At 46.9% G+C, this 21,672-nt stretch overlaps 1 protein-coding gene across 1 annotated transcript in view; it reads right to left on the bottom strand.

Moving 5' to 3' along the window:
- Positions 1-215: 215 nt before the first annotated feature.
- The window catches only part of LOC122928562 (aldo-keto reductase family 1 member B1-like), a 57,517-nt gene continuing 36,060 nt past the window's right edge, over positions 216-21,672 (bottom strand). The window contains exons 5-10 of the mRNA XM_044281531.1: positions 20,964-21,086; positions 18,552-18,658; positions 17,906-17,987; positions 17,668-17,751; positions 1,787-1,869; positions 216-424 (exon numbers count right to left, since the gene is read on the bottom strand). Coding sequence (XP_044137466.1) covers positions 382-424; positions 1,787-1,869; positions 17,668-17,751; positions 17,906-17,987; positions 18,552-18,658; positions 20,964-21,086 — 522 coding nt within the window. The 3' untranslated portion in view covers positions 216-381. The remainder of the gene's footprint in view (positions 425-1,786; positions 1,870-17,667; positions 17,752-17,905; positions 17,988-18,551; positions 18,659-20,963; positions 21,087-21,672) is intronic.

Below are 21,672 nucleotides of genomic sequence, written 5' to 3'. Positions count from 1 at the left end.
AGAGCGACTGGTGTTGAACAGACATTGCAGACACAATGAATACAATGATATAGACCACACTCGATCTATAGAAGGATATGCATTAATATCCTTTGACCTACAAACGAAGTAGAGACACTTTACCCTCAGCCCCAAATACAATAGCCCTCCATATGTATTTCTACATTTTCACTTTATGTTTTCGTAGTTGTGCATCGTTTAATAAATAAAGAATAAAAGTTATATTTTAATTTAAAATACCAGAAACAGGAAATTATAGTCTTTTGATTATTGAAACATTACAGAAGAAAAGGGAACACCCTGCTACAGTCATTTCCAAATGGTTGCGGACGAACAGTATTATCTAGAAAAACTGGAGCTGTAACAGGAGCAGCGAGCCCTTCAAAACTCTGCGTTGAATGGATAATCCTTGTGTTTTCTGGCTCTGAAAAAATAACAAAAAAAAAGAAAAAACACACTTTCAAACACAAACATAGTGGGGGAAATATAAGTAGGGATGTCATGACTGCCCCCCAGCTGCCCCTCTATTGCCTGCACAATACAGCAGATATAAAGTAGAATGGAGTCCACATTTATCATAGTCGTTCATGCTGTATGCCACGTTTAGTGCAGGTCCATGCACTTCTGCCTTTCGCGGTGCCACCTATTAACAGACTTACTTTGTGGCAGAATTTGTCATCACATTGCATGGCAGCTTCTATAAGGCATTGTGAAGTAGGATGTCCTGAGTCAATCCGAGAGTTCATCCCTCATCTGCAGATCTGGTCCTAACAGGGCACCCCCCCTCCATTGTTCAACTGCCGCCAGCTGCAGCAGAAGGGGAATGCCTCCTGAGAGTACACGTCCTAGGAGCTGCCAGCTTGAAATAAATCTAACAGGACAATGAATTAACGGTAAAAGGAGTAGATGTCTTTCTCCCCAGAGGGTGCTTCCCATCTTCAGTGTACCCCAACCACCCCACCCACTTTGCTATTGGGACACATCATCTTGGGGTCAGGAGGCTTTGTGCCTCGGCTTCTTGTTGCAGAGGGGTAATGGGGCGACCCCCCCCCCCCCCCCCATTTCACCCTGGGATCGCTGCATGCCTCTGCCGTGGCATAGGGTTGCTGGGCAGACAGCCTGCAAACAGTGTCTCGCTCCCAGGCTCCAGTCAGATGTACCACACACCACTGTACGGCGGATCGGTCTCCCCCCTAAGTGGATCCATTCTCAGCTATGATGGAGTGTATGGAGCTCTTGCTTACCCACTTTGCAGCAGCATTGGCCCCCTCCATCAGGAAACACTAATTCTGAATCAGAGCACCAGGCTGTCTTCTGCCATGCAGAATCTCATCTGGGCAGTCTAACACACTTTCACAGAGGGACTCCACCTCTCCAAGTGGTTGGTCTCCCTTTAGTGCAGGCATGTCCAAAGTGCGGCCCTCCAGCTGTTGCAAAACGACAACTCCCAGCATGCCCTAATAGCTGTAAGCTATCCAGGCATGCTGGGAGTTGTAGTTTTGCAACAGCTGGAGGGCCGCACTTTGGACATGCCTGCTTTAGTGGATTCTCAGATGGCACTACTCTGGTTGTAAAGGTAATTACCAGCTGCCGACACTCCATTGTGCAGTGATCACACGGCTATTGCAGGCTCCAATCAGCTGAATTTCCCCCTGCTGTATCTAACATGGCTACACAATTAGGCAAATTGTGGATCCTCAAAACACAGATATTGACCTTGTGCGGTCCGCGGAACGGACCTACGGATGTACGCATCTTTTGCGGCCTATTTTGAAGTCATACTTACGAAGTTAAGCCACAGACTCTCCAGCCCCGATCAAAGCTGGAGATATCTTTCATATCTTCTGGGGTCAATTCAAAGTCAAACACCTGGAAAAAAAAACACAAAATAAATGACAAAACATCTTGGGGGAAGATTTAAACAAAAAAAAATAATAATAAAAAATGCCCATTGTTCACAAGCAGAATGGGGAGTGAAAGCTGTGCTGTAATTGGATCTATGGGCAGTCTCTTTTATGAACAGTCATAAATATGCTTAGGCTCTGAAGTGCAAGGACAACAACTAATTCCTTGCATTCATGAAAAATGTACAGAATGTGAGCATCATGTATAATCAAGCTACAGAAACAGTGGAGTTACTGTGTAACCTGTGCGGACCCCGAGTTAGGGCTGTTCACATCTGTGTTTGAGGCTCAGAGAAAGAGAAGTGTCATCCAATACATTCCAGAACTGTAAGGCCCCTTTCACACGGGCGAGTATTCCGCGCCGGTGCAATGCGTGAGGTGAACGCATTGCACCTGCACTGAATCCCGACCCATTCATTTCTATGGGGCTATTCACATGAGCGGTGATTTTCACGCATCACTTATGCGTTGCGTGAAAATCGCAGCATGCTCTATTTTGTGCGTTTTTCACATAACGCAGGCTCCATAAAAACAAATTGGGTTGCGTGAAAATCGCGGTGCGATTTTCACGCATGGTTGCTAGGAGACGATCGGGATGGAGACCCGATCATTTTTATTTTCCCTTATAACATGGAAAATAATAGCATTCTGAATACAGAATGCATAGTAAAATAGCGCTGGAGGGGTTAAAAATAAATAAATAATAATTTAACTCACCTTAGTCCACTTGATCGCGTAGCCCGGCATCTCCTTGTGTCTGTCTTCTGTACAGTGTGCAGCAACAGGACCTGTGGTAACGTCACTCCGGTCATCACATGATCCATCACATGATCTTTTTCCATGGTGATGGATCATGTGATGACTGGAGTGACGTCACCACAGGTCCTGTTGCTGCACACAGCACAGAAGACAGACAGAAGAGATGCCGGGCTATGCGATCAAGTGGACTAAGGTGAGTTAAATTATTATTATTTTTTAACCCCTCCAGCGCTATTTTAGGCTACTTTCACACTAGCGTTCGATCGGATCCGTTCTGAACGGAAAGTAGCCTGAGCGGATCCGTTCAGACTTTACATTGAAAGTCAATGGGGGACGGATCCGCTTGAAGATTGAGCCATATGGTGTCATCTTCAAGCGGATCCGTCCCCATTGACTTCCATTATATGTCGGAACGGATCCGCTCGCCTCCGCACGGCCAGATGGACACCCGAATGCTGCTTGCAGCGTTCAGGTGTCCGCTCACTGAGCGGAGCGGAGGCTGAGCGCTGGCAGGCGGATGCATTCTCAGTGGATCCGCCTCCACTCAGAATGCATTAAGCCCAGACGGCTGCGTTCAGGGCCGCTTGTGAGCCCCTTCAAACGGAGCTCACAAGCGGACACCTGAACGCAGGTGTGAAAGGAGCCTTACTATGCATTCTGTATTCAGAATGCTATTATTTTCCCTTATAACCATGTTCTAAGGGAAAATAATACAATCTACAGAACACTGATCCCAAGCCCGAACTTCTGTGAAAAAGTTCGGGTTTGGGTACCAAACATGCGCGATTTTTCTCACGAGCGTGCAAAACGCATTGCAATGTTTTGCACTCGCGTGGAAAAATGGCACGTGTTCCCGCAACGCACCCGCACATTTTTCCGCAACGCCCGTGTGAAAGGGGCCTAAGGGTTACATAGCATCATAAATCAATATAATGCTATGCGACCCCGGGCAGTGCTGGAAGTTCAGGACAGGTGCTGCGCTGCCTGCGAGTTCGGAGCATGACACTCGCTCGTCTGAAAGCGGCCTTAAAGAGGAATCCTGAACACTCCCCACTATGGTCAGTGGGTTCTGTTCGTCTCTGCAGGGGTCCAGTTCTGTGCTGAATTCAGCATTTATGTTATTTCAGTTATTCATCTTTAATAAAGCAGAGAAAAGAAAACAATGCTGGTGTGAACTCAGCCTTACAGCTTGCTGGTGGAGTCACTGGGCAGATTTACTAATCACGTCTAAAATGATTATGTGGGTATGTATATAAGTATAATATCCCAGTAGACTTTATATGTGTACATATAGATATTTGCAGTCTGCAATTGTATTACCAGTAGATTATATATGCTGTTTATGCAGGGCTCTCGATATGTACATATACTAATGGTCAGGTACTGGATGTGAGTTGGTTAGAAGAGTAGATCCAATAGACTGTATATTGGAGGACTCTGGATATACTGTATATACATACACATTATTAGCCACATTTGCTTAGCATCCAGGGTGGGCAGGAACAGAGGTGGCTGTGTGTGATGGTGTCCTCTATGTATTGTGTTATCTGTATCTTTATGTATAATGTCCATTGCTTTGTCATCTCTATGTTATCAGTAAACTATTTTTATATATAAGTATCTGCGAGGGTTGTGTGTTGCTCCTGGGGTGTATGAAGGACTGAAAGAGGTGTATTTATACCCAGAATAATCGGGTTGTATGGGAAATAAGGGCAACATGCTAGGAATAGAATAGAAGGGATGGAAAACGGAGATATACATAGATATACAATGCCCAAGAAGCAAAATTCCCCTCTTCACTTCTCTTACCCAAATTTTTTTTATAAAATGTGATCAAAAAGTCACGCACACTCCAAAATGGTATCAATAAAAACTACAGATTGTTCCGCAAAAAATGAGCCCATAAACAACTCAGTAGACATAAGTATAAAAAAGTTATGGGGGTCAGAATATGGTGATATAATTTTTTTTTTTATCAAAGTTTACATTTATTTTTATACTATTTAGACGTAAAGAACCTATACATATGGGGTATCGTTGTAATCGTACTGACCCGTTTTGCCGTAAACAAAATGCTGTGGGAACAAAACCCGTAAAACTGTGGAGGATTTTTTTTTTTTCAATTCCACCCCATTTGGAATTTTTTTACTGCTTCCCACTACATTTTTCGCCACAACCTGTCGTGCAAAAAAATAAGCCCTCATACAGCTATGTGACCAGAAATATAAAAAAAGTTATGGCTTAAGGAAAATAGGGAATAAAAATTAAAACGAAAAAACAAACCAAAAAAACCCTCCGGTATCCTAAGGGTTAAGTCACGTCCACCAGCGCCGTACATGTACGGTGAGGGTCCTTAAGGGGTTAAACCAGAATTCATATGCAGCCACAGTTGTAAATGTGGGGATGTGTGTACACACATTACTTATCTTGGTCTGATCCTGAGTTACATCCTGTATTATACTTCAGAGCTGTTCTCACTATTCTGCTGGTGGAGTCACTGTGTATATAGATTACTTATCCTGTACTGATCCCGAGTTACATCCTGTATTATCCTTCAGAGCTGTATTCATTATTCTGCTGGTGGAGTCACTGTGTACAAAGATTATATTACTTATTCTGTAATGATCCTGCTTGTATTTGACTCCACCAGCTGAATAGTGAGGGCAGTTTTGGAGTATCTGTGCACATACTTAAGCCTCATTCACACATACGTGGTCCGTGAAAACCCGTCCTGCTGAGTGCATGGCGTCATCGGTTGCTATGACGCCGTTCGCTTCGTGCCGCCGATGTACAATAATACACTCGTATGATCTATATGAGTGTATTACCGTACAGCAGCGGCAGCACAAAACGCACGGCCTCATAGCAACCAATGACACCGTGCGTTCGTGCAGTCAGCAGGATGGGTTTTCACGGACCGTGGTCCATGTATGTGTGAATGAGGCCTTATCCTGTATCATGTTCCAAGCTAAAATCTCCCAGCATTCCCTACTTGTTCATTGTCTGCAAAGAGATTATTCAGGTGATCTGCATCCTGGGAAGTGTCATAACATCAGACACCATACAGTCATCTGATGTAGGAAAAACTAACCACCCCTGCATTTCAGGATCTCTTCCAAGTATTTCACAGGGGTGTCTGATGGCAAGTCTTACGACTTTTTCCAAGAATAGCCAAGAGAATAGTGAGTACAGCTCTGGAGTATACTACACAATGTAACCCAGGATCAGTAAACGATAAGTTATGGCCGGACTGGGGGAAGAGCTTTAGGGGAGGCCAGCATGACGGGGGGGTTTGTCTCAGGGAGACCCGAGAGGTAGGGATAGGATAGTTGGTCAAGGGGGCGGGTTTAAGGGGATCATGGGGGGATAGGGATTGGGTAATTTGAGTTTAGGGCGGGGGTCGAGGGGTTAAAAGATTGAGACATGGAGAAGAAGGGTGCCATTTTAGGTAGAGCAGGATGGAGCAACTGGAGGACACGATCAGGAGACTCAGGAAGGCTTCGGAGGTTTGGGGCCCCAGCTGGGTTCAGGACCAGCTGCAGCATCTCTTAATGGGGGCAGATGAGGCTTAAGTACTGCCTCATCCCTCGGCAACCCTGCCGTTGCGGACCTGATGCAATGAGCAGGATACGGGTATACACTGACGCCAAATTTGCAATGACTGGGTCAGGTGTAGATGATAGTCTATGTTTTGTTTGTGACGCCAATTGCAGCGTTCGCAGGGTACTATCACAGGGCCCTTTCAAGGTGTTATAACGCATATTCCAGGTTAGGAATGCCAGAGTTGTGTAATGGCCTATAATGTCTCTATAGGTGGTGATAATTGTGTCAACGGTGTCTCCTACCTGGGTACGGCTGGACTCCTGGCTCCTGGCTCACTTGCAATAAATTTGAGTGCAGTGATAGTAGGAGTAATAGAGGAATTTTGCAGCAGAAATTATGTTGAGACCTTTAGATGAAGTTCAAACTTTTCTTTACTGAAGATAACTGGTTTCCAAGCGGAATACAGCTTTGGTCTTTGGTCCCAGGAGGTTTTGGCAATCATTGGCAGAAATAAATGCTTCTGCTTTAATGTGAGCTTGCAGGATAATTTGTCTGTTTGTAAGCTCTGTACCTGTGGCAGGAACTAATCTTCTGCTTTGAACTGTACCTTCTGCTTTGTGGGGACAGACTAGCTGAGGAGGAATGGCTTCTCCTAGGTCTCTGGACTTGACTCAGATACGTGTATATTCTCAGGGGATGCTTTCTTCCTGGAACTGGAGACTGTCTGCAACTTTCTGCTTTCTTTTTATCCAGTTGAGCTGCAGGGCTCTGACTGGGGATTTTATCAAGTCTCAGACCGAGACTTGGTCCTGGCTTTCTTCCCTATTCAGGGGATCTCCTACATACACACCCTAGTGATGTCCGGATCATGAACGAATCGTTCTTTTGAACCGATTCAGTTCACTGATCCGGAAGAGTCGGTTCCTCTGACTGAGCTGATCCGAATGAAACGGCTCAGTCAGATCAGCATAGAGGCAGCAGCAGGCAGTGTAATAGGAGCCGACAGTGGACGCTAGCCCCGCCCCTCCCCGCCCTCCAACCAATCAGAGGCCGCAGCACTGACTCCCAGCACAGGGGGAGTCGCAGGGACTCAGAGAATCGTCTGAGTCTATTAGTTAAAAGAATCGAATGAGTCAGAGACTAATTTGATTCTTTTGAGTTAAAAGAACCGTGAGTCACTGAGTCCCTGCCAGGCTCCCTGTAAGTCCGTCCGGGGGGAAGGGGGGGGCATTGATCTAGCATGTAGCAGAGCAGGAAGTCTGGTAGGGACTCGGTGACACGATTCTTTTAACTAAAACTCTCAGACAATTATCTGAGTCCCTGCAATAACTATAGCCACTACATCACAGTCTGCTTCACTGCAGCAGAGCTGTGTTTGCCAGGAGCCAGTCCCTCCTGACCTTCGGTTCACTTGAGAGCCGACTCAGCAAGTGAACCGAAGATTCGATGAGCTGAGCATGCGCATTGATCTTCAGTTCACTTGCTTCTGCCGTCTCAGGAAATGAACCGAAGATCCGATTCATGAATCGGTTCATTTGAATGAGCTGATTCAAATGAACCGATTCATCTGAAAGATCCGAACTTCCCATCACTAACACACCCTACCCCTAGCAGGGGTGGGCTACACACTGACTCTAACTTCCTCCTTCACCCATGCTGCAGGATGTGGGAACAGTCCATACCTCCACAGAGGGGGATCTAAGCTGGAATGAACCATTCCAGGCTAGATACACTAAACTGGGACTAGTTCCTTACCAACATGTTGCTGCCACCTGCTGGTCAACCTGGAAAATTACAATAACAATTGTATTTAATACAGTGTTTAGATGCACAGTTGTGAAGACATGAGCAAAATCATATCAGATGACAATATAAAAGCTCTTAGAAGATAATAGTGGGGTGGAGGCGTGTAGTAACACAACTCTGGGATGTTACACAGACCGCCAGCGCTCTTCAGCCCACAGTCCTCCCCACCCCTGGCTCAGCGCCGAAGATGGAGCCCTCCAGAGGACCCTCCACGCCGGAGGACGGCAGGGAAAGCTTCCTCCCGCACCCCCGGCGTGGGAGGAATCCGACATGTAGGCGGAGGACACGAGGTGGCTGGGGGAGGAAGGTGCCCCCCAGCGGGAGCAAGATGTCGGAAGGCACAGGGCTGCTGTGGGTCTGGTGGTGTCGTGCAGCAGGCCCCCGTCACCATCACCCAGTCTGCAGCAGGGAAGAAGCTCCACCCCCTCTGACCTTTCCATGGAGGAGAGCAGCTCTAACATCCCTGGCAGGAGCGCAGCTAGGGGACAGCATGTGGAAGCATTTGGGTCTGAAGCTGGAGGATCAGCGCAGAGGACCGGACACCTGGACTCAGGATCTTCGGCTGATGGGGTCACAGCACCCAGGCAGCCAGGTGAGATTTCGTGGGGACACTTAGCACAGGTAGCGGCGGTTAATGGGGGGGGGGGGGGGGGGCGGTGGTCCCCCGCAGAATTTGGGTAGGGGCTTAGGGCAACTGTTGGGGGGATTAGCGGGCTTATTAGCAGGTTGGGGTATGGGGGGGGATGTCCCCGTTGCCAGCATGGGGGGTGGTGGGGGGCCCTGGAGGGTCCAATATGGTGCGGGGAGGTAGTTTATGGTTAGGGAATAATGTGGCGTTGGTGCAAAAGCAGGCGGGGGGTGGCGGACAAAGAAACGGTGCGGTTGGATGACAAAGCAAGAGGGGAGGTATATGTCTTCTTTGAGGGTCCGTTGGGGGCTCATTTAAAGCAGGAGGTAAGGGAACATATTTGGAAGAGTGAATATGTGGAGATTTTTTCTTTGCTCCCATTGGTTAAGTTTAACCTGGATAGGTTACGGAAGGAAGAGGGCAAAAAAGAGGAGGAGGAGAATCGTAGATATTGTTTAATACCGCAAACCTTTCAGAACTGGTTGCAGGCGTTTGCGATATTAGCGAGTGTGATAGGGGAGACGGCGCCGGCTGTTTGGCGTTGTTTTGTTATTTGGACACAATCGGGGAGGCGTATGGGGTATATGGGGGGATAGTGTGGCTGCGATATGATGAGCAGTTCAGGCAGCGGTAAACAGTACATCCAGAGATGAGGTGGGACCACAAAGATATAGCTTTGTGCCTGAAGGTGACTGCGTCCAATAGGTCAGTCCTTTCGGGGGGGTATTGGCAAGTGGCGGTCAATCCAGTGTTGCTGTATCATCTGCAAAGGGCCTCTTCTTCTCATTTAATAATGGGAACTGTAAATTTGGAGCTAAGTGCAAATTCAAGCACGAATGCTCCGTATGTGGGGGATCTCATGGAGCGGCATGGTGCTTTAGGGGAAACAGACAAAAAGGGGGGGATAGCAATAGCAAAGGGGGAGACGCCAGTCAGTCTGGAAAGGATGGAGCTGTTCCTAGATAGATACCCAGATAAGGGGGTGGCTGCATTGTTGCGGGAGGGGGGGGGGGGGAGGTTCGCTGGGTTTTAAAATTTTGTTTGTTCCCGGAGAAAAGGAATTTGAGGTCGGCCAGAGAACATCCGAAGGTAGTGGCAGAGAAACTTAAAAAAGAAGTTGCGTTAGGTAGGATGGCGGGCCCGTTTATGGATCCGCTATTTGTAAATTTGCGAGTGTCTCCACTAGGTGTGGTTCCGGAGAAGGAGGTGAATAGGTTTCGGCTTATTTACCACCTGTCTTTCCCAAAGGCAACGTCGGTCAATGACGGTATTGATCCAGCTTTGTGTTCCGTTGTCTATACCTCATTTGACGTGGCAGTTGCGTGGGTTAAGACATTTGGGAGGGGGGCGCTGCTAGTGAAGGCAGACATTGAGGGAGCATTTAGGTTATTGCCAGTACATCTGGATTGTTTGCATTTATTGGGGTGTTTTTGGGATGGGGGATTTTTTTGTCGATAGGTGTTTGCCTATGGGCTGTTCCTTGTCATGTGCATACTTCAAAGCGTTTAGTTAGTTTTTTTAATGGGTGGTGGTAGTTTAATCTGGTAGTGAATCTATCATTCACTACTTGTACGATTTCCTTTGTATCGGCCCTCCGGATTCGAAAGTGTGTGCATTATTATAAAACAATGTAACACTGCGCGCTTACTCTATACTAGGGCTGCACGATATGGGAATTTTGTGCAATTGCGATTAGGGCCCTAAAAATTGCGATAACGATATGCGATGCGATATTTTAAAGGCATTGTGCTAGAGGTCTATTTGCTTGGATTTTCCCATATGAGCCGCTGACGCGGCTGGGTATGACATAGTTATGGGGGATCTGTGGATGACGCTGTGTTGTGGGGGATCTGTGGAGGACGCTGTGTTGTGGGGGATCTGTGGAGGACGCTGTGTTGTGGGGGATCTGTGGAGGACGCTGTGTTGTGGGGGATCTGTGGAGGGCGCTGTGTTGTGGGGGATCTGTGGAGGGCGCTGTGTTGTGGGGGATCTGTGGAGGGCGCTGTGTTGTGGGGGATCTGTGGAGGGCGCTGTGTTGTGGGGGATCTGTGGAGGGCGCTGTGTTGTGGGGGATCTGTGGAGGGCGCTGTGTTGTGGGGGATCTGTGGAGGGCGCTGTGTTGTGGGGGATCTGTGGAGGGCGCTGTGTTGTGGGGGATCTGTGGAGGGCGCTGTGTTGTGGGGGATCTGTGGAGGGCGCTGTGTTGTGGGGGATCTGTGGAGGGCGCTGTGTTGTGGGGGATCTGTGGAGGGCGCTGTGTTGTGGGGGATCTGTGGAGGGCGCTGTGTTGTGGGGGATCTGTGGAGGGCGCTGTGTTGTGGGGGATCTGTGGAGGGCGCTGTGTTGTGGGGGCATCTGTGGAGGGCGCTGTGTTGTGGGGCATCTGTGGAGGGCGCTGTGTTGTGGGGCATCTGTGGAGGGCGCTGTGTTGTGGGGCATCTGTGGAGGGCGCTGTGTTGTGGGGGATCTGTGGAGGGCGCTGTGTTGTGGGGGCATCTGTGGAGGGCGCTGTGTTGTGGGGCATCTGTGGAGGGCGCTGTGTTGTGGGGGATCTGTGGAGGGCGCTGTGTTGTGGGGGATCTGTGGAGGGCGCTGTGTTGTGGGGGATCTGTGGAGGGCGCTGTGTTGTGGGGGATCTGTGGAGGGCGCTGTGTTGTGGGGGATCTGTGGAGGGCGCTGTGTTGTGGGGGATCTGTGGAGGGCGCTGTTATATGGGGGATCTGTGGAGGGCGCTGTTATATGGGGGATCTGTGGAGGGCGCTGTTATATGGGGGATCTGTGGAGGGCGCTGTTATATGGGGGATCTGTGGAGGACGCCGTTATATGGGGGATCTGTGGAGGACGCTGTTATATGGGGGATCTGTGGAGGACGCTGTTATATGGGGGATCTGTGGAGGACGCTGTTATATGGGGGATCTGTGGAGGACGCTGTTATATGGGGATCTGTGGAGGACGCTGTTATATGGGGGATCTGTGGAGGACGCTGTTATATGGGGGATCTGTGGAGGACGCTGTTATATGGGGGATCTGTGGAGGACGCTGTTATATGGGGGATCTGTGGAGGACGCTGTTATATGGGGGATCTGTGGAGGACGCTGTTATATGGGGGATCTGTGGAGGACGCTGTTATATGGGGGATCTGTGGAGGACGCTGTTATATGGGGGATCTGTGGAGGACGCTGTTATATGGGGGATCTGTGGAGGACGCTGTTATATGGGGGATCTGTGGAGGACGCTGTTATATGGGGGATCTGTGGAGGACGCTGTTATATGGGGGATCTGTGGAGGACGCTGTTATATGGGGGATCTGTGGAGGACGCTGTTATATGGGGGATCTGTGGAGGACGCTGTTATATGGGGATCTGTGGAGGACGCTGTTATATGGGGGATCTGTGGAGGACGCTGTTATATGGGGGATCTGTGGAGGACGCTGTTATATGGGGGATCTGTGGAGGACGCTGTTATATGGGGGATCTGTGGAGGACGCTGTTATATGGGGGATCTGTGGAGGGACGCTGTTATATGGGGATCTGTGGAGGACGCTGTTATATGGGGGATCTGTGGAGGACGCTGTTATATGGGGGATCTGTGGAGGACGCTGTTATATGGGGGATCTGTGGAGGACGCTGTATATGGGGGATCTGTGGAGGACGCTGTTATATGGGGGATCTGTGGAGGACGCTGTTATATGGGGGATCTGTGGAGGACGCTGTTATATGGGGGATCTGTGGAGGACGCTGTTATATGGGGGATCTGTGGAGGACGCTGTTATATGGGGGATCTGTGGAGGGCCGCTGTTATATGGGGGATCTGTGGAAGGGCGCTGTTTATGGGGGATCTGTGGAGGGCGCTGTTATGGGGGACCTGTGGAGGACACTTATGGGGGACCTGTGGAGGACACTTATGGGGGACCTGTGGATGGCACTGTTATAGGGGATGTGTGGAGGACACATAGGGCCATGAGGGGGGCCAGCATAAGACATATAGCATCTTATGCTGGTCCCCCTCATGTGTCCTAAACTGTGCACATAACTGCCTTTTGCGTGTAAAGTGTTTTACTAGTGTGTGTGTGTGGGTGAAACAATCTCTCTCCTAACAGGTCCGGCCTCTGTACTCACTATGAATGCAATGCACTGCAGCGAGCGGCAGCGAGCTGGCCGGCTGGCGCGTGACTGACGTCACTTAGTAACGCTCCTCCCACTACAGGAAGTAGGAGCGTTACTAAGTGACGTCAGTCACGCGCCGGCCGGCCAGCTCGCTGCCGCTCGCTGCAGTGCATTGCATTCATAGTGAGTACAGAGGCCGGACCTGTTAGGAGAGAGATTGTTTCACCCACACACACACTAGTAAAACACTTTACACGCAAAGGCAGTTATGTGCGCAGGGCCCCTTTATATATAATCGCGGCATTTTCGGGTCGGCCAAATCGCCATATCGCATTTGCCGATTATCGCGATTCTATTATTATTTTGATTTATCGTGCAGCCCTACTCTATACTATATCAATAGCCAGCTTATCACCACCTTCCTATCTCTCACACAGATATACAAGTCGGCACTGATATCTATATATGTCTCAGTCCTACCTTGACATAGGTGTCCATGCTGTGGTTATGTATCGTGCGGTGGTTCTCGCTTCTCTGCTATGTGTGCAATGCACAGGGAAGTGTGCATTATTGCTGCATACATTGAGTACAAAGTTTGCGGCGTTTCGGGTCCCATTGGCGACAGAGAAGACGGTAGGGCCGGTCACGGAATTGAGTTTTCTGGGGAATGTCATTGATACTATTGAAATGGAGTGTAGATTGCCGAGGGACAAGTTGGAAGACCTAAAAGGGGAGGTTGCGTGAGCGGCTCGGTTAAAAAAGTTAAAATTGCGCGATCTTCAGTCACTCTTGGGGAAACTCAATTTTACGTGCCGAATTATGCTCATGGGGTGGGTTTTATGTAGGAGGCTAGCGGGGGCGTGTAAAATAACATACTAACACTTTTTAGTAGGATAGGGTATTTTAAGGACCATGAAAGGTCAGCACTTGTGTGAAGTGTCTATTTTGACAGTTCTTGAGATGACAATAGTATTTAGAAAGGTTAGGAATCCTCCTAACTCAGCATATTATTATTAGCTTTACAAATAAGGAATACTTACAAAATCATGATGTAAGGGGTTTTACTTGTTAACCATATATGTTTGTTATAATGGTAAATTTAGGATACAATGTAACTCTATGGAGAGTCAACCTATAAAAAGGCTTTGTCTCATGACATTGGCAGAGCATTCTTTGACAAGACACCTGTTGCTCTCTACACACACACATTCACACATACACGTTACTTTAAGGGAATTACTTTTTCTTCACTCATTTTAAATTGGTTTATTGCTTGCTTGTTACCCTTTGAGATTCATCTGCTGTACTTTATATTTTTCTCTTCCTAAACTTTGTAACCATTTGTTTTTATGCAAATTAAATACTTTCAACTTTTATCTTTCATCAAGAACTCTCCATATTTTGTTGGCTCCTTCTGAAGCATCTCTTACAAAATTAAGAAATGCTGGACGATATTTAACAGGGTGACAGCGGGTGTTTCACCACATCACTACATTCGTTTGGGAAAAGAATTGAGAGCGGACTTGCAAGTTTGGAGTTTTGGGAGAATTATAACGGTTGCTCGCTATCCATTGGTGAGGTGGTGAACTCGTTTGATTGTGAGTTGTTTTCAGACGCGGTGGGATGTTGTGGTTTTGGCGTTTACTAGGGGGGGGCAATGGTGTGCTGGCAAATGGCTGGAGAGTTGGGCGGAGAATGGCTGGTTAAAAATGTTTGTGTTATTGGAGCTTTTTCCCATTGTGGTGGCAGTTTTGTTGTGGGGGGAGTTTTTTCGGGATAAAAAGGTTTGTGTCCACTGCGATAACTTGGGAGTGGTTCAGGCAATAAATGGGTTGTCAGCCTCGTCGCCTTTAGTGGTACGACTGCTAAAGTGGCTGGTTTTGGAGTGTTTGTCGATCAACGCTTGAGTGGTGGCACGCATGTGCCGGGGGTTGACAACTGTGTCGCTGATGCTCTCTTTCACAGTGGGATCGATTCTGGCAACTGGCCCCAGAGGCAGAAGAGTTTAGAAGGGAGTGCCAGAGCTGTCTGTGGGCTCTTCTGAAGGGACCGTAGCAGGGCTTGTTCAGGCATCATTGGCGCCCGGTACGCGGGCGACATATTTAAAGGCGTGGGGGTACTGGGAGGAATGGTGTAGTAGGCTGGTTGTTGGAAATGGGGAGTTGGAAGTTCCGCTATTGTTGTTCGTAGGGCATTGTAGGGAGGAAGGGTGGTCGGTGGCAAAAATGAATAGTTGCATAGCTGGGTTGACTTTTGGGTTCAAATTGAGAAAGATGATGGACTGTACTAAGTCCTTTTTGGTCACAAGGGCCCTAAAAGGTTGGCGTTGGATAGGGGCAAGGGTGGATAGCAGGAGGCCAGTGTCTTTTGAATTGCTTTTGGGTTTAGGTGAACAGGTAAGGATGGTTTGCAGTTCGGCTTGGGAAGAGCGGTTATTTAGACTGTCATTTTCTTTTGCATTTTTTGGGGAGTTGCGATTGGGGGAGTTGGTTTGTCGGTCAAAGACGGATGTGGAAGGAAGGGGGCAGAGGGTGATTTTATTCGGTATTCCGGGCTGTGAAATGTGTCCGGTGCAATATATGCGTGAGTATGGGGTCTTTTTTGTCCCGTTTTCAGTTTACGGCAGTTTTTTCAAAATGTTTAGAGCGGTTAGGGCTGGGTCAGGCGGGGTACTCAAGCCATTCGTTTAGGATTGGAGCGGCGACGGAGGCGGCTCGATGGGGCTTGTACGATGAGATTATTAAACGGATTGGGCGTTGGAATCTGTTCAGTTCAGGTCTTATTATTGAATCGCCTGTAGTTTAAGTTTTTTTTGGGGGGGGGGGGCAGGGGTATTACAATGGGGGTGGTTGTTAATGGCTGTTGTATTGTTCTGTGTTTTGGTTTTTCTCGTTTCAGGTGCGGTACCAGCCCTGGTGTGGATCCTGTGACATTCTTATGTTTTTTGAGGGGCTGTCTGGGCAGCGGTTCGGCCGGACGGTCAACAATTGGGATTTTCACAGTCCGAGGTGGTGGTAAGGTGGATGGGGCGTAGGGGCATGGTTTGGAGTGGGGTCCTGCCTGAAGTGCATCGTTTTGTGAGGCTGGATAGGGCACCTGATGTTTTAGTGCTGCATGTTGGCGGCAACGATTTGGCGGTGCGGCCATTGCGGGAGCTACTGCGTGACATGAAATTTGTTATGGTTGTGGGCTTTGTTTCCGAAGTTAGTAACGGTATGGTCGGACATTGTTCAGGATGGTATGGAGAGGGGCTAGATCAGTGGAAAGGGTGAGTAGGGCGAGAGTGAAGTTGAACCGGGCAATGGGTCGTTTTATGGCGGTGAGGCATGTGGAGCTTGAGAAGGGAGTTGGGGGTTTTTGGAGGTCGGATGGAGTACATTTAAATGCAGTCGAGTTAGACATGTGGATTTTGGTTTTACAGGAAGGTATCGAGAAGGCTTAAGGAGTATGGAGGGCCGCACAGACTTGGGGGTCAAGTCTGTGCGTTGGTGGCGGGGGGAGGTCCTTGAAGTTGGTTTTAGTTACTGGTGAGGATGATGGGAGGGCTCCGTGGTTGGGGCTGGACTCCCAGTTGTGGCGGAATTAAAGAGGGGGCCATTCAGTGGTGCTTCCAAGCTGGTGGGCAACGGCTGGAAGCAAGATGGCACCCCGGTGGGGTAATTCAGTTATTTGGGGCTTCAAGGACCTGCCCTTGCAAGGAATTAAATATATATATATATATATATATATATATATATATATATATATATATATATATATATATATATATATATATATATATATATATATATATATATATATATATATATATATATATTGTTTGTTAATAAAAATGGCTGCTGTGGCCGATTCATTCCAGCCTGGTGTCCGAGTTTTTATTAAGGTTAAAGAGGACCTTTCATCGGTCCAAACATTGTGAACTAAGTATCATGATCTGTACAGTGGTGCCCAGGGATCTCACTGCACTTACTATTATCCCTGGGCGCAGCTCCATTCTCCTGCTATGGCCTCCGGTATGTTCGGTCACTTGGTTATAGTAGGAGGAGACTGCCCTTGTTCTCCTGGGCGTCTCCTTCTCCTAGGCTCTAGCACTGGCCAATCGCAGCGCAGAGCTCACAGTCTGGGAGAAAAACACCTCCCAGGCTGTGAGCTCTGCGCTGCGATTGGCCAGCGCTACAGCCTGGGAGAAGAAGACGCCCAGGAGAACAAGGGCAGTGTCCTCCTACTACAACCAAGTCCCCTAAGTCTCCGCTTACTATAACCAAGTGACCGAACATACCGGAGGGCATAGCAGGAGAACGGAGCGGCGCCCAGGGATAATAGTAAGTGCAGTGAGATCCCTGGACGCCGCTCTATATATCATGACACTTAGTTCACAATGTTTGGACCGATGAAAGGTCCTCTTTAAGGGGGATGAGGCACTGGGTGGGGATGGATTGGTGGAAAAGGGAATTGTTTCGGGGGCAGGTGAGTATTAGATGGGGGTCGGACGTCAGGTAGCCAATACCCCTGTCATGTAATGTATGTACACATCAACTCCACCAACAGAATAGTGAGTGCAGCTCTGCATTAAAATACAGGATGTAACTCAGGATCAGTACAGGATAAGTAAAGTGTGTATGCCAGGGATGGCCCACCTGCTGCTCTCCAGCTGTTGCAAAATTTACAATTCCCAGCATGCCCAGACTGCCTACAGCTATCAGTCTGCAGCAGGGCATGGTGAGAATTGTAGTTTTAGAACAGCTGAAGAGCCGCAGGTTGGCCATCCCTGGTGTATACAGTGACTCCACCAGCAGAATAGTGAGTGCAGCTCTGGAGTATAATACAGTATGTAACTCAGGATCAGTAAAGGATATGTAATGTATATACACATTGACTGTTTATGCAGAAGATCAATTTTCATCTTTCCACAAATTTATACCTGAAAGTTCTCTTCAATACGTTCATCAGTCACTGACTTCGGGATGACTACCACATTCCTCTGAATAGGGTAGCGGATCAGGACCTATTGGAACAAGTTAAAATGAATGTCTGTACTTGCGCAACATTTACTAGTATTATACATGTGTCCTATGTGACTGGCACATTGGAGGATATTGTCAGTCCTAAACTAAAAGCCCTGGCAATGTATAGTGTCACAAAAACATGCTCTCATTTACCTGGGCAGCTGTCTTTTTATGCCTGGCAGCAATGTCTTTGATTTTGGGTTCTTCTAGAAGAGATGGGTCCTCTGGTTTGGCCCTAAAAAAAAAAAAAAAGAAAAAGAAAAATGAAAAAGGGTTTGAGCCCCACAGGTCTGAATCTCTTACATAGATGTGGTGTTAAAAGACAAAACAATTCTGTCTGCCTGCAGTTAACACTAGGAGTTAAAGCGGGACGGGCATATAGTTTACAGTTTAGTTTTGGATTCGGCACATTCATTCCAGCCTAACAGAGCCAAACAGATCCCATTGACTATAATGGGATCCGTTCTGGCTCAAAGTCCTCTTTTTTTTATTAAAAAAAAAAAGTCCTTCTTGCAAGATTTTTCTCTCCGCTGTTATTGACGGAATCTGTGACTTAGGTCCCAAATGGAGCCTCTAACGCAGATGTGAACAAGCCTTTATGCAGCAAGATTCACCTAGTGGCGGCTGCACCTCCAGATCATAAATCCAAGTTCTGACCAGCACATAGATTAGAACATTTTGCTTCAGGAAAACAGTACCTTTCCATATGACCTAATAGACCATATGGGTGTCCCCTGTTCGGAACCTCAGCCCCCTTTCTATAAGGCAGACTGTAAAGACTGAATCTTAATTTACTAACGAAGGCCGGGCTGGTGATCCCAGAGGACTGTGCGCTGTCACAGCAATGCCTTTAGATTGACAATACTCAATGAGCTTGTTTTGCGTTAAGTATGGATGACATTCAATCTGGAATACAAAGCACATAATTAATAAGACAGTAAACTATCAAATGGGGTTATCTCTGTTTCTTTGTAACTGATGACCTACCTTAATAGGTCACCCAACACCCAGGACCCCAGCCAATCAGCTGTTGAAGACCCTGGTGCTACTGTGAGTACCGCTGCCTTCTTGCAGTTTACCCTAGGCCAGTGACATCACAACTATCAGTCATGTGGCCTTGGCACAGCTCCACCCCATCCCCTCGTTACAGGAGACAGATGCATCAGCTCACCCTCCTAACCACGTCAGCCAAAAATTAACGGCATCAAGAGGAAAGTATCCAATGATCTCTGTAAGGCTACATTCACACATCAGTATTTTCCTATATCCCGATTTTCGGTCCGTTTTTTGCGGATCCGTTGTTCCTGAAAATGTTTCCGTATGTCATCCGTTTTTTGCGGATCCGCAAAAAACGGAAACATGTATAAATTTCAATAATCAAATAAAGTTGTTTGGATTTCTTTGAAAAAAAATAAAAATAAATTTGTTATGTGTTTTCAGGAACGGATTCCGCATAAAACGGATGACATACGGAATGACATCCGAATGTCTTCCGTTTTTTGCGGATCCATTGACTTTGTATTGTACCAGGATCTGAATTTTGCGGAAAGGAATAGGACATGTTTTATATTTAAACGGACATGCGGAACGGAACAACGGAAACGGACAGCACACATTGTGCTGTCCGATTTTTTCCAGGACCCATTGAAAATGAATGGGTCCAGATCTGGTCCTGATCTGTTCCGCAAAAAATGGAACAGATCAGGAAAGAAAAAACGGACGTGTGAATGGACCCTAAGGCCCCTTTCACAAATAAAAAAAATCAAAAATAATTTAACTCACCTTAATCCACTTGTTCGCGCAGCCGTCATATCTTCTGTCTTTATCTGAGCAATAGGACCTTTGATGACATCACTACGCTCATTACATGATCCATCACCACATGTGATGGACCATGTGATGAACGCAGTGACGTCATCAAAGGTCGTATTGCTCACAGATGAAGACAAAAGAAATGCCGGATGCACGAACAAGTGGATTAAGGCGAGTTAAATTATTATTATTATTTTTATAACCCCTCCAGCCCTATTGTACTATGCATTCTGTATTCAGAATGCTATTATTTTCCCTTATAACCATGTTATAAGGGGAAATAATACAATCTACACTACAACTAACCCAAACCTGAACTTCTGTGAAGAAGTTCGGGTCTGGGTACCACAGTCGGTTTTTTATCCCGTGCGTGCAAAACACTAAAAACTGAACAATTGCAATTGCGTTCCTACTCGCGTGGGTTTGCCGCAATGCATCGGGACGCATCCGGACACGCTCGTGTGCAAGGGGCTTAAGAGTCAGAAACTCTAAATAATCCTGCACTTTTTTCTGTTTACTTTTCTTATTCATTTTTAGGTTTACCATTCCAAGGACCAAGCAATTTAATATTTTTTCCCCAGAGCCATAACTTTCATTTTTCCATTCACAAGGAAATATGAAATCCTGATCTTTGTGGGACCAGTTATACTTTATAATGGCACCATTTTATATTGTGTAACATGTAGTAGGAAGCTAGAGAATTCTAAACTGGGAAAAAAAAACAAAACACAATTCTACCATAGTTTTATGGGTTTCGTTTTTACGGTGATATGTTAACTTCATTCTCTGGGTCAGTACGATTACAGCGATACCACATTTTTATAGTTTTTCTTGTGCTTTAGTACTTAAAAAAATAAAAAAAATTTAAAAACCTTTTTCTTTTTTGCATTGCCATATTCTGTCCCCAATAACTTTTTTATATTTACATCTATGGAGTGATCAGTGATCTGTAGTTTGTGGGGTGTGTGACTTTTTGATCACTTATTCAATTTAAGGGAGGTGAAGTGATGAAAAGACAGCAAGTCAGCCAGTGTTCACCGTACAGGATAAATACATTTATAGTATGGGCAACCAAACAACTCCCTCGATCTCAGCAAGTGAGAGCTATTTGGGCCCTGGAAGCACAGAGCTCCTACGATTTCACGGCTCAGATGTTGTGGTCACAAATGACCACAGCATCTGAGGGGGTTAAATACCTGTGATCGTTGTTATTGACGATCACGGACATTGCCTCCAGGTGTCTGCTGTTTAACTCTCTACAGGCACCCAGTGGCTACAGTGCTCACTCAGATTTTGAGCGGGCTCCATGATTGAAGAGAGGACTTCCATTGTACATATACAGTGGTTGTACTTAAGGGGGTTAAGAACCTACAAGATATCACATTATTGCCTTATGTACCTGGTTGACTGACGGTTTGTACTTTAACCCTGGCTTGTTCAGCAGCTCTTCTATTTGGCTGTGGTTAAAGTTAGAGATTCCAATGGCTTTCACCAGCCCCGCGTCCACAAGTTCTTCCATACCCTGACGGCAGAAAAACAATATATAATAGTCAATAGGCACATAGATGTACCAGATAGTAATGTTTCCTATCCCGAGAGGTCACAGAAGGTGATCTTGGAACCATGCTGGAACTACATGGAAAACCATTCATGTGAGTAGCTGCCCTGCAGTAACCAGGGCTGGCCTTAGGTGTTCAGGCGCCCAGTGCGAGCTAATCTTGGGACAACCCAGGTTCACCTAAACATACACAAAGAGGAAAACAATCTTTGTAACAAACATTTTTTTTTTTATTACAGAGAATTTAAGTGCAAGTGCAAACAAGTACTATCATACCCAGTGTCACCCATAGCCAGTCCCCTGCCCCCCTTAATCATACCCTGTCACCTTTACCTAGGGTTGGACGATATCAAAAATATTCAGACGATAACGATATTAAAAAATATATTGCGATAACGATATATATTGCGATAAATACCAGTTTTAAAGAAAAAAAAAACACAAGGAGACGTTATACTGTATGGGAGGCCACAAGGAGACGTTATACTGTATGGGGGCAGCCACAAGGAGACATTACACTGTATGGGGGGCCACAAGGAGACATTACACT

The sequence above is a fragment of the Bufo gargarizans genome, chromosome 2, assembly GCF_014858855.1.
Source record: "Bufo gargarizans isolate SCDJY-AF-19 chromosome 2, ASM1485885v1, whole genome shotgun sequence".
In the NCBI taxonomy this organism is placed as follows: Eukaryota; Metazoa; Chordata; class Amphibia; order Anura; family Bufonidae; genus Bufo; species Bufo gargarizans.
The sequence above is the reverse complement of the archived record's forward strand: the minus strand, read 5'-3'. Positions and strand labels throughout refer to the sequence as shown.